Below are 13,485 nucleotides of genomic sequence, written 5' to 3'. Positions count from 1 at the left end.
CAATCATGTTTTTGCTGTGATTCAGAAGGTAGTATGCAGATTAATTTGTACAGTATATCTGTCAAATATCATGATGTGGAATAATGAAATTGGCTTGGCAGGCATGGTTTCAGTGAAGGAGGCATACACAGTGGGCTGATGTTTCAATGGGGCAGAGAGAGCATACTTTATGAAAATACGCAAACACGGTACATTACATTATTACATTACATGGCATTTAGCAGACGCTCTTATCCAGAGCGACGTACAATGAAGTGCAAATCAAACACAAGTATGAGTGCTAAGGACCTGAGAGGACAGTACAGTTCAGAGTCGTAGTGTAAAAACAGATAATCAGAACCCTTTGAAGAGTACAATCAACTTTCAAACTAGCATACCACAGTTGGCAGCTAGAATACCTTGAATACAACAATACAAGAGCCAATAAAAAAACAACAATATCTATACATAAGTGCCATTACAGTCTAAACACGGCAGAAACAGACAGCCGGACAGACAGTGAGACAGGAAGACACACAAAGGCACACGACACACAGGTAGACAAACAGGTAGACGGGTGGGCATTACAGGCACACAGACCCATCGACAAACAAGCTCATTGGGGCAGAGGGAGATAGAAATGTGGCTCTCATTTTGTCCCATTCAGCAACTGTCTGCTGATGACACTGCTGCTGTCATTAACAATCCTCAACCATAAAAATAACACACTGTGTGGGACGTACCCCAAAGAGAAACACTGTGTACCCCAAAGAGAAACAGATCTCACCTTCACTCCTCTGGGCCCCGGATAACCAATTGGTCCCTGAGGACCAATAGGCCCCTGTCAACAAGAGACTGCGTGTGAATAAATCATAATGTGACATTATAACCGATCAAGGCATCTCGTACACACACAATGACATAAGTAGAAGCAGTAATTTATTTCTATAATAAGTAGGTCCTTATTGACAATTGACAAACAACAGAATTAATGCACATAGAAATAATGAATAACAATATTGACTGAAAAGGTGTAGGCTGAAGCTTTAGCTTATTATACCTATCCTTTTCAGATAACATTCTAATAGTCAACCCTTTCACTACTAGGTTTAGGCAATACAAAAACAAAACATAATAGAAACAAAAACAAAAGTTGTTCTTTTTAAAAGAAATGTTTTAAAGTAGACATACCAGATTTCCTTTCTCTCCAGGTGGGCCTTCCTTTCCTGGGTGACCCTGTCAGGGAGAATAAACACATGATGTGTCCCTGGTCTTGAAGCTTCTATAATGATATCCTTTACTAAGTAGCTAGAAATACTCTATTCAGAATAGCACCAGGAATATAAATACTCTATTCAGGACGACTGGTGTAATGGTGTAATGTTGATAACCTGGCCTTAGCAGTTTGAAATAATAATGTTCTTAGCAGTATTCTGCTTGAATAATCTTTCTAATTTGGAACATTCTATTCACTCCTTGTGTAATGTTGATAACATGGCCTTAGCTGGTTCTGTTCAGTAATGCTGGTGTAATGTTGATAACCTGGCCGTAGCTGGTTCTGTTCAGTACTGCTGGTGTAATGTTGATAACCTGGCCTTAGCTGGTTCTGTTCAGTACTGCTGGTGTAATGTTGATAACATGGCCTAAACAGTCTGAAATGTGGTATTCTGTGTGAGTACAGAGGGCGCTTCCATACTCACTGGAGGGCCATCAGCTCCACCCATTCCAGTCAGACCTGGTTTCCCCAGTGGGCCCTACAGAGAGAGATAAAGAATCACTCCTGACTAATTAGCCATGCCACGGTGGTTCCAGCTCCTTTGCCACTACTGCGTGTGTAGCCATGATAAGATCCGCTCAGCTGTTGGGCCGTTGAGCAAGGCCCTTAACTCCGCATTGCTCCAGGGGAGATTGCCCCTTGCGTAGTCTAATCAACTGTAAGTCGCTTTGGATAAAAGCGTCAACTAAATACCAATTTATTTATTTTTTATGTATTCCTGGTCCTTTGCAGTGAAAAAAGGAATTTCCTTGTGTGTCCCAAGTGAAATGACCTCAGCACACTGCCTGCTGAAAGTACTTTGACGGACTTGTACACGGACTCTTTCCCTGGATTACTCACGAGAAGGATTTCCCATCTGACAGGCTGGCTGGCTGCAAGCTCTCTACACTGGCCTTCTCCAGAGGCCACTGGATAAACAAACCCCTTCACTAACCTTGTGTCGGCATCCATTTGACTTATTGTGCATTTAACCTCATGGTTAGAATGCCGCTTTGCTTAAAGTGTTGTCCTTGATTCATGTAGAAGAGAATATACTGGTGGTACGATTAACAGTTTAACTTATATGCGAATCCCCGCATATATTATCCAGAGTTTGGGCAGACTGCAATCGATCTCCCGTGTGTCTGTAATCAAGGCCCGTGTTCTTTTGTTCGTCACGAGTGTCTTAGCTAATCGCTTTAATGACACCCCTTTGTCCCATTTCAGTTTGTTTGAATTCATTAATCAGGCTTGTTATTTTGTGTGGTGTTACTGGCAATTTATCATCATTAGAATAGCTAATTGATAAAATGTCAGAGACAGATTTTATTAATAAATCCATATTTATCCTGTCTCCATTTGCCTGAACAAACAATTCCATTGACGACAATCGCATCAAATAAATATTGAAGGAACGTAAGTTTGTGAATGTGTGGGTGGAGACGATATGAGGGGCGTAGGGGCTCAGTAGGGAGTGTATGGGGTATAGAGGCAGGAGGGAGAGTACAGGGGGCATAAGGGGTAGGGTATAGAGGCAGGAGGGAGAGTACAGGGGGCATAAGGGGTAGGGTACAGAGGCAGTAGAGAGAGTCCAGGGGGCATTAGGGGTAGGGTATAGAGGCATTAGGGAGAGTCCAGGGGGCATAAGGGGTAGGGTATAGAGGCATTAGCGAGAGTACAGGGGGCATAAGGGGTAAGGTATAGAGGCAGTGGAGAGAGTACAGGGGGCATAAGGGGTAGGGTATAGAGGCATTAGGGAGAGTCCAGGGGGCATAAGGGGTAGGGTATAGAGGCAGTAGGGACAGTACAGGGGGCATAAGGGGTAGGGTACAGAGGCATTAGGGAGAGTACAGGGGGCATAAGGGGTAGGGTACAGAGGCAGTAGAGAGAGTCCAGGGGGCATTAGGGGTAGGGTATAGAGGCAGTGGAGAGAGTCCAGGGGGCATAAGGGGTAGGGTATAGAGGCAGTAGAGAGAGTCCAGGGGGCATAAGGGGTAGGGTATAGAGGCAGTGGAGAGAGTCCAGGGGGCATAAGGGGTAGGGTATAGAGGCATTAGGGAGAGTCCAGGGGGCATAAGGGGTAGGGTATAGAGGCATTAGCGAGAGTACAGGGGGCATAAGGGGTAAGGTATAGAGGCAGTGGAGAGAGTACAGGGGGCATAAGGGGTAGGGTATAGAGGCATTAGGGAGAGTCCAGGGGGCATAAGGGGTAGGGTATAGAGGCAGTAGGGACAGTACAGGGGGCATAAGGGGTAGGGTACAGAGGCATTAGGGAGAGTACAGGGGGCATAAGGGGTAGGGTATAGAGGCAGTAGGGACAGTACAGGGGGCATAAGGGGTAGGGTAGGGTCTGTAGGGGAATAGGTGGTAGTCAGGGGTGAGGGTACACAGAAAGTACAGGAAGTAGGTGTGTAGAGAGAGTTAAGGCAGTAGGAGGTATAGATGTAGAGGTGAGCATTGGGTCAGTAAGGGGGGGGGGGGGTGTACTTTACCTTCTCTCCTGGGGGGCCAATGGCCCCCTGTGGCCCTGGGAGGCCCTGTGAGGAGAAAACAACCCATCAAAGAGGAACTGAGAACAGATAATACAGAGATAACAAGGAACCATATTAAACGGCTATGGAAAGGTGCCACACCACACAGAAAAAGGAGACATCACCTCACAGACACCATTTAGTGTGGCCTTGGCTAACATGTTTCCAGATGAAACCTTCGTAAAAGTGTCACCAACCATTGGGTGACGGATACTGGAGCAAAGCACTCTGGGTAAGATTAGTGCTGACAGGGAGATGGATTCAGGCTATAGACCAGCGTCAGTGTCACATCATGTTCTCAAGACACAAGGGACAATATATCAGGATCAGCAACCCCGACCAAATAATGTCTCCTCAGCTCCCAGACCTCAGCAGAGCTGAAGAATTGCATTTTCTTATTTTAGCTCTGAAAAGCAAACCTTACCTGAGCTCCCCCACCACCCTGCTGGCCTGGGGGACCAGGCTCACCCTGTGGGCCCTGAGAGCCAGAGAGAGAGAGAGAGAGGGAGGGAGGGAGGGAGAGAGAGGGAGAGCGAGAGGGAGAGAGAGAGGGAGACAGAAAGAGAGAGAATTATAACTGTTCACTTAATTGTTCATGTTTTATTTTCACGTGCTGTTATATTCGTGTATGTTTCATGTTTGCTTTGGCAATATGTACCTATGTAGTTCCTGCCAATAAAGCATATTGAATTGAATTGAATTGAATTGAAGTGAGAGAGAGAGGGAGAGAGAGAGGGAGGGAGAGGGAGAGAGAGAGATAGAGAGAGAGAGAGATAATCTGTGACAATGCCCCCTGTTACCCTGTATAGCTGTTTGTACCAGTACATTATATGAGAGTGCACTTAACAGTAACAGCACTCTGGAGTGTACCTCACAGTGATATACAGAGGCTCAGAGCTGTCAGGCTTCTGCCCTAATTACCATTTTCCGCGACCCGGAGAAAAAAACAGCAGGGATTGATTATGTGGAGAGATAAGTTAACTTTACAGTCTCTGGGTGTGTGCTACATGAAGCGTGCATGGAGCTTGTTCACATACTATGTTTCCCTTAGGGCCCGGATGACCATCCAGTCCAGTCACACCCTGAAACACAGACAGGGTCCAATCAGAAAGGAGGCCAATGCAGGACCATATTCTGCACCAATTACATCAGCGTGATCATAGGCTGCATGGGAGCATCTTTCTTGCGGAAGACGAGTGAGTCTACGCTTTTCCAAGGACTGAAACTCTGGAATGACTGTCATAAAAACGTTTTGACGTCCCCCTCTCACCGGAGGTCCTGGGGGTCCAGGGGGTCCTTTGGGCCCCAGAACACCACGAGGCCCCTACAGAAAAAAAAAAAGGAAAGGACAAAAAGCTTTCAGCATATAACATGAAGAAGTCTATTTAAAACGCATTTTTTGTCTACTACAAAAAGCATGCCTGTTTTAGTGGTGATATAAATGACAACATGAAGGTAAAGATTGTAGGGGAAAAAAAAAGTAAAATAATGGCATAGGAAAGAGATGCAACTCCCTATATATCCTAACCTTATCTAAGGAACAAGCTGTATATGCAACAGCTGTCCAGGTGGAATCTGTCGACTAGTTCCCTCCGCTCATCTGTCCTTCAAACTGCAGCCAGAGAGGGCTTGGTGCCCCGCCAGCCCCTCTCTCTATCTGACACGTCCGCCATCTTGTGGTCGGCTGGGGGTATTGATTTAACGCTAGCTTTAGCGGAGATGTTCTCTTGTCCACTGAACTCTACATCCTGTCTGCGTGCAGGAGGCACGTATGACGCAGAGGGCACACTCACAACCTCCAGAGGCCGTGCTGAGGCTTACATGGAGCATTCACATGTTGACTTTTCACTACGTAATTTTTTTTTGGGAGGGGTTATGGTCAGCATTAGCAGACTTAGTTCATACAATCGATGGAGCGGTTTGGACAGATCATTGGTACTAATCATTTCAGGTTGATGAAATTTAATTGAATTCCTTCATTGCTGTGTTGATGAATTAGTAAGGGAAAGGAGGACAGGCAGACAGACAGACAGACAGGCAGACAGACAGACAGACAGGCAGGCAGGCAGACAGAGAGACAGATAGCAGCTCAAACTCACAGATTCTCCAGGCAGCCCCCGTGGGCCGACCTCCCCAGCGTCCCCCTGTGGAACACACACATTCAGAATTAGAGCATTTTCAGGATTGTGCTTCACATTCAGTTACGCAGCTGTGACAACGTTATTGTCAACGTGGATCCCTCAACAGACTTCCCAGACAAAACTCTGACACTTGCTAGACCAGCAGGGTTTAAAAATCCCTATTGCCTAAGTATAGTCATTATTTGAAAGTTATAACTGCCCTTATTAAATGGCAACTTTGTTTTATAAAAGAGAAGCACAGGGGGGAACTTACCCTTTCACCATCCTCTCCTTGTGGGCCACGGGGACCAGAAAGCCCCATCTCACCCTAGAAAATCCCAAAGCACAGATCAGCACAAGCACACATACACACAAGCACGCATACACACACACACAGACACACACACACACACACACACACACACCGGTACCTACTCTGTTTCCCTTTTCTCCAGGTAGTCCACCCAAGCCATCAAACCCTCTGTCCCCCTGGAATGGGAACAAAATAAAACAAGATTAGGGATGCAGAATGGATAGGAGCTGAATAAGAACTTACTGTAGTCATGCCTCTGTTCACCTCTGGCTGCGAGATGCTGCAGTTCATGTGAGTGTTTCGAGATGCTTATCTTTGTGAATATGAGTACACTGAGCACACGCAAAACCAACAGAACCAATTTACATGACAAATGATAGGTCATGGTACTTGTTTTGCAAGGACCATTGGTTGTTATTAGTTTGCAGTCTTGGTTGACAGACGTTTGACAAAAGAACTAGGTTAACTCCAATGTAAGTCATGTTTTACTGTTCGTTATTACAATTTCTGTTGAATTATATCATAGCTTAGCCGAGTACAGGATCGCCCATAATTGGAAAGTAAAATACGTGCTCATACAGGACATGTTTACCTTTTCTTAGGTTTCTACTGTAGTTTAGCCACAGTTTGGATTTTCTATCTAATAGGCTAGCTCGCTATCCATGATAACAAACATGTTGTGAGACCACCTTGATCTAAAAACCAAACTAAATAAAGCTAGTTTATCAAAAAAGGTTGAAACTGAAGAGTGACTGGAAAGACACTCAAGTGGGGCAACCAGTCTATATCCATGTGACCTGCAGGGATTTCAATGGCTATCCTCCAGGGGTCCCCGTAGGCACTCCAACTGCAGAGTCATGTGAGTATGCACTCTGAATGGCCTTCCCTGGAGGTAGTTTTACTACCACAGCACCGGGACATTAAAACTGCAAAACGCACAGCCCCTGGGTCACCATCCCTCACGTATAGTGGAATTCTGCTCAGCGTTTTCCAGAGTTTGCCCGTTAAAGGGAAGAGAAGGGGTCTGGCTCTTTTCACAGACACTGTCTGCAGGAGGTCACGTGTTCTGTTCAGCCTGTAGAGATGGTACCTTTCCTCCTGACTCTCCTGGCATTCCCCGGGCACCGTCTGCTCCTGCTCGGCCCTGATCACAGAGAGAGAGTGCATTAACCATTGTGCTGTCTTAAGGGTCAAAATGACCCACCACTATGATGACAAAGGTCATTTCCTCAAGCAAAATAGGACAAGGGGAGTACACTGAATGTTAACATAAGGCATGCCCCCATGTACATTACCAGCACAGCGCTATAATCACCTACCAGTCTTAATTTTCTCTGTCTTTATGGTGGTTAAGCCTGTACACTTCCACCTCCAAGCCATACATTGTGGATAGCATTCCTGATGGATGCTTACAGTAGCAATAACCAAGATCAATCAACTGCTACACCTGATGAGGATTGGCTGATTGGCACAGTATGCTGGACAGTTACTCAGTGCCATTGGAGGGCATTGTTTGGGAGGGCACACAGCGTGTGGATATTCACTTTTTTTTCTGTCCCCCTCAATCACCAAGGAACCTGATTGTACATTTGTGCACTGCTGTCTTTTTTTTCCAAACAACTTCCGATAGCAACAGTTTTTTCCAAGATGGTGCATGCTAAATCTCACACTAACCGTAGAGCAAACCAAAGACTATAAGCTATAGAGTTTTCCATTTCTATATCCACTGCCACTGAACCACCAATACAGCCAATCAGCACAGAGGGAGAGGTATGAAAATGTATGTATGTATCAAGATGGGAAAACATCTTATTAAATGTGAGGTTTATGCTCTGAGGACACTTCCAGTATGAAATATTGATTTTGGATCTGTGCTGTGACTGCTCTTCTCTGCTCCAAACTTACTGAATCAAGGAAAACGTAATTTCAAAAGGTGTTTTCATAATTTAAGGGGAGCCATAGGTGAATATAGAAAAAATCAACACCTCCAATCAAATTCCAATTACTTCATTGTATTATGACTTCAATTTATTTTCTTAGGGAAATATGCTAACTATATCAAGAATAATTAAAAAGCATACATTTGCATATTAGTTAAAATATTCGTTTTTTGTCTCTCTCGATGTGATGAATAACTCAATAGCTGGGGTTTTAAAACCCCATTTTTCAATATGTGAAAAACAATAAAAAGTACAAACAAAGTGGTTGGGGAATCCAATACTCTACTATTGTTATCATTTGTTTTTGGATTTTCATTATCTATCAAATGACTAGTTTTAGTGGCCAAGTGTCCATACTGACCAATTAGGGACCTATACATTCACATCAGCCATTATTTTGATCACTTAAATCCTTTTGTGACTCCTTATAAAACAATATATAACAATATATAACATATATAAACATATATAAACAATAACATAACATAATAGTGAGAACAAGCCATTCAGCACACCAATGCTCGCCTTTTCCTACCACTAAAGTGTACCTACTGCTCAGTTTGCCAAAAAGCTAAATAAGTATGTCGCACCACATCAAGCCTGGCCTTAAAAACCCCCAGTGTTTCTGCCTCCACTACACGTCATGGCAAGCTATTCCAAACAGTGACCACTATCAGTGTGAAGAAAGTCCATTCATGCCCCCCTTGTTCTACTAATCGAACTCACCCTGAAGAATCACTTTCTTAATCCCTTTAATGAATTAAAAAGCCTCAATCAAATCCAGTCTCCTTTTACAAATCTTAAAGAGATTAAGCATCTTGAATCTTTCCTCAAACGTTTTATTGTTTATACATGGAATCAATCGGGTTGCCCTTCTCTGAACCTTTTCCAACGCCTCTATATCTTTCTTATATTACGGTCCCCAGAACTGCACACAGTACTCCAAGAGTGGTCTAAGAAGGGTGAGTCTTCCTTAGACTTAGCATCCTGTTGGCCTTTTTTTTGTTTGATTGAGGGATCAAGCCTGCAGTTTGTTTTAAATGAACTGGAGAACACTTTGGTCCCTCTTTGATGTGGAATAAGTGCACCTGCCACTCACCCGTCGCCCTGGTTTCCCGGGTGGGCCTCCTGATCCCCGGAGCCCACGAGGTCCCTGAAACACAGAGCAGTGAATCTGAGCCATGACATTAACACATAGCATCTGGTGTCATAACACCAGCACATCTACAAACAGGACAATAATATGGATCATAACACCAGCACATCTACAAACAGGACAATAATCTGGATCATAACACCAGCACATCTACAAACAGGACAATAATCTGGATCATAACACCAGCACATCTACAAACAGAACAATAATATGGATCATAACACCAGCACATCTACAAACAGAACAATAATCTTGATCATAACACCAGCACATCTACAAACAGGACAATAATCTGGATCATAACACCAGCACATCTACAAACAGGACAATAATCTGGATCATAACACCAGCACATCTACAAACAGAACAATAATCTTGATCATAACACCAGCACATCTACAAACAGGACAATAATCTTGATCATAACACCAGCACATCTACAAACAGGACAATAATCTGGATCATAACACCAGCACATCTACAAACAGGACAATAATATGGATCATAACACCAGCACATCTACAAACAGAACAATAATATGGATCATAACACCAGCACATCTACAAACAGAACAATAATATGGATCATAACACCAGCACATCTACAAACAGAACAATAATCTGGATCATAACACCAGCACATCTACAAACAGAACAATAATCTGGATCATAACACCAGCACATCTACAAACAGGACAATAATATGGATCATAACACCAGCACATCTCAGCCAGTTAACACATGACTGCTCCACGTGGAGTAAACAGGACAAAGAGGCAGGGCCCTGGAGAATGACAGGACCCAATGCGTGAGTGCTCTGGTCCTCACCTGAACACCACTCTCTCCAGGCTCTCCTTTCAGTCCAGGAATACCCGGGGGTCCCTGAACAGGGAAAATACACAGTTATCCATACCATACGGCCTATATTCTCACTGCCATTTGTCTGTTTTATGTGTGAGTGTGTGTGTGTATGTGTGTGTGTGTGTGTTTGTGTGTGATGAATACACACCAGAGGGCCTGATCTTCCGGTCAGACCCATTGGGCCAGTTGATCCCCGCAGTGCCAGCTGTGGGGGGGGGGGGGGGAGAATTTTGAAAATAACTTTATTGAAAAATCCTTTGTGGTCATTTAACCACAACAATAGCAATGTAGGAAATCCATATCCAGTGTAAGAATAAAACAGTCTTTATATTCACTAAAGTAGTAACTGGGAAAAAAAAACCCCAAAACATTATAGTTTCCCTTAGATAAAACAACAACCTTTGTTTCAAAGACCCAGTGATGTCTGTGGCTCCTGCAAGCTTTTGGTTTTGTGATGGCCAGAAAAAGCTCACACATTGTTTGCATTACCAATGGTGCTATAAGCTATGCTCCATTAGCTAATGTTGATAGCATTCAAAGTTTGTAATCAATATAACATAGTCCTACTTGTAGTTATCCTTGTAGAGAGAGAGAGAGAGAGAGAGAGAGAGAGAAAGAGAGAAAGAGAGAGAGAATACATTCAGTCGTTTAGAAAAGACGAGATGACCAGCAGATGGCAGGTGTGTGCTCACCCGGGCCTGCTGCATCATAGCCTGCATCTGGGACTCCTGCGCAGACACAGCCGGGCCCTTCTGGCCAGAGTCAGACCCCGCGCTGAACCGGAACTGGGCAGAGAGAGGGGTTTAGACACAGACACGGCTACACACACACACACACACGCTCGGTGATGCAGTGAGGGTCCTTACAGGCATCATCAGGACAGTTCCTGGTTTTCCTGGCAGACCGTCCGCGCCCGGCAGCCCTGGCAGACCGTCAGGACCCTGCGAGAGACACACACACACACTGAGAAACACCCCTATGACACACACACACACACACACACACACACACACACACACACTGAGGAACACCCCAGTGACACACACACATACACACACACACTGAGAAACACCCCTATGACACACACACACACACACACTGAGGAACACCCCAGTGAGATACACACACACACACACACACACACACACACACTGAGGGACACCCCAGTGAGACACACACACACACACACACACTGAGAAACACCCCAGTGAGATACGCACACCCACACACAAACACACACTGAGGAACACCCCTATGACACACACACACACACACACACACACACACTGAGGAACACCCCAGAGAGACACACACACACACACACACACTGAGAAACACCCCAGTGAGATACACACACCCACACACAAACACACACTGAGGAACACCCCTATGACACACACACACACACACACACTGAGGAACACCCCAGTGAGATACACACACACACACACACACACTGAGGAACACCCCAGTGAGACACACACACACACACACACACTGAGAAACACCCCAGTGAGATACGCACACCCACACACAAACACACACTGAGGAACACCCCTATGACACACACACACACACACACACACTGAGGAACACCCCAGAGAGACACACACACACACACACACACTGAGGAACACCCCAGTGAGACACACACACACACACACACACACACCTTGAGGAACACCCCAGTGAGATACACACACCCACACACACACACACACACACTGAGGAACACCCCTATGACACACACACACACACACACACTGAGGAACACCCCAGTGAGACACACACACACACACACATATACACAGAATCGCCCCATTTGTTCCCACCTATGCAGGCACCACTTGCACACACTCAGAAACATTTGGAATGTCTATCTTGTCCAGAACTTGAAAGGATAAGTTGATTAGATAATAAAATATCTGTGATCTGCACCTCCATACCGAACAAGGGGATGGTGGAAACCTGTGAGCTCAACCCATAGTGAGTCTGTATCCAGGCTTTGTATAAGCTGAGTTTAGACAATATGAGGAATAGTAGAGTCACAGTTTTCACCATCTATTAAGGCCAGATTGCATCTGAGCCGGCAGTCTCCAGATGGGCCGGTCATACTCACCCTGTCACCCACTTCTCCAGGCTTGCCGGGCAGACCTGGTACTCCTTGAGCCCCTGGGAGACCCTACAGACCATATGACACGTTTCAGCACACTTACACGCACACATGTACATACATACAACACACACATGCGCAGACAATCACACACACGCCTGCTAAAATATGCACACACACGGAGACATGAACACATGCATTGGGCATCAGAATTTTTGGCCCCCTTAATAACAATAAAGAAAAAAGACTGTGTATAATAAAAAACAAAGAGACTAATCAACATGTCATGTTCAAACACATGGAAACATATATACTTTTATTTCAATGAATTTCCTCACATGCATTTGTATATTTGTATACAGTGAATCTTTATAAAGTTATCTCATTTTTCATCTCAAAATGAACCACAAAATGGCACCTCCATACCAAGAAACCCTTTGGAAGGGTGGCACGAAGACAGCCCTTACTGAGCACAATAAACAAAACCAATTATCTGGAGGATAGTGCAAGGATCAGTGCAAACCAGCACGGAATGCCCGAAGAAACGGGCGAGTTTGGTGTGAAAAAATAACTGAAAAAGGGAACCAAACTCCCCGGCGATTCGCCAACCGAAAATTTGACCTGAACTTAACGGTCAGGAAAAAAACGAAATTCCTGAATGGCAGAGTCTCGAAAGGGCTAAACCCCAGAGGCCAACTCTGCCACTCGCTCCTCTAAACCGAAGAGGACCTAAGCAACCAAAATAGGGAAGGTCCACGGGAACCAACCAACCCAAGAGAAACCAAACTACTGGTCCCTATACTACAAACTAATTTCTAAAGAGATAACTGAATGCTAGACTAAAAGCAATTCAGTCCTCCAACAAACACTCTTCTGCTATACCTCTATACCGCTATACCTCTATACCGGCTCAGTGTACATGTCAAAATGAAACACCAAAGCTCAGTGCAGTGCCAGGAAGAGACTTCCTGGCAATAGCTCTCCACGCAGCTGACTGCAATCGGCCATGATTACACCCACATTCCACATGCGGGAGGTAATTTCTCCTGCTGAACGTGGCCGGCACGCCCCCCTCGAGGTCTAGAGAGGTAAAACCCGCAATGTCCAGAAGTAAGCAGTGAAAACCATGACGCTAGGATAGTGTGCTATGGTCAGATGAGACCAACACTTTGGTCATACACACTATCGACAGGTTCGGCAGCAAAAGAGGAATCCATA

The 13,485-nt window shown here is 44.9% G+C and overlaps 1 protein-coding gene across 1 annotated transcript in view; it reads right to left on the bottom strand.

Annotated features, from left to right (window-relative positions):
• The window catches only part of LOC133139883 (collagen alpha-1(V) chain-like), a 46,180-nt gene that overhangs the window by 28,786 nt on the left and 3,909 nt on the right, over positions 1 to 13,485 (bottom strand). Inside the window, exons 4-20 of the mRNA XM_061259336.1 lie at positions 12,274 to 12,336; positions 11,021 to 11,095; positions 10,847 to 10,939; positions 10,303 to 10,359; positions 10,122 to 10,175; positions 9,238 to 9,291; positions 7,289 to 7,342; positions 6,321 to 6,374; positions 6,160 to 6,213; positions 5,865 to 5,909; positions 5,036 to 5,089; positions 4,803 to 4,847; positions 4,190 to 4,243; positions 3,727 to 3,771; positions 1,680 to 1,733; positions 1,171 to 1,215; positions 767 to 820 (exon numbers count right to left, since the gene is read on the bottom strand). Of these exons, the coding sequence (XP_061115320.1) occupies positions 767 to 820; positions 1,171 to 1,215; positions 1,680 to 1,733; positions 3,727 to 3,771; positions 4,190 to 4,243; positions 4,803 to 4,847; positions 5,036 to 5,089; positions 5,865 to 5,909; positions 6,160 to 6,213; positions 6,321 to 6,374; positions 7,289 to 7,342; positions 9,238 to 9,291; positions 10,122 to 10,175; positions 10,303 to 10,359; positions 10,847 to 10,939; positions 11,021 to 11,095; positions 12,274 to 12,336 (954 nt within the window). The remainder of the gene's footprint in view (positions 1 to 766; positions 821 to 1,170; positions 1,216 to 1,679; positions 1,734 to 3,726; positions 3,772 to 4,189; positions 4,244 to 4,802; positions 4,848 to 5,035; positions 5,090 to 5,864; positions 5,910 to 6,159; positions 6,214 to 6,320; positions 6,375 to 7,288; positions 7,343 to 9,237; positions 9,292 to 10,121; positions 10,176 to 10,302; positions 10,360 to 10,846; positions 10,940 to 11,020; positions 11,096 to 12,273; positions 12,337 to 13,485) is intronic.

The sequence above is a fragment of the Conger conger genome, chromosome 11, assembly GCF_963514075.1.
Source record: "Conger conger chromosome 11, fConCon1.1, whole genome shotgun sequence".
NCBI classification, from domain to species: Eukaryota; Metazoa; Chordata; class Actinopteri; order Anguilliformes; family Congridae; genus Conger; species Conger conger.
The sequence above is the reverse complement of the archived record's forward strand: the minus strand, read 5'-3'. Positions and strand labels throughout refer to the sequence as shown.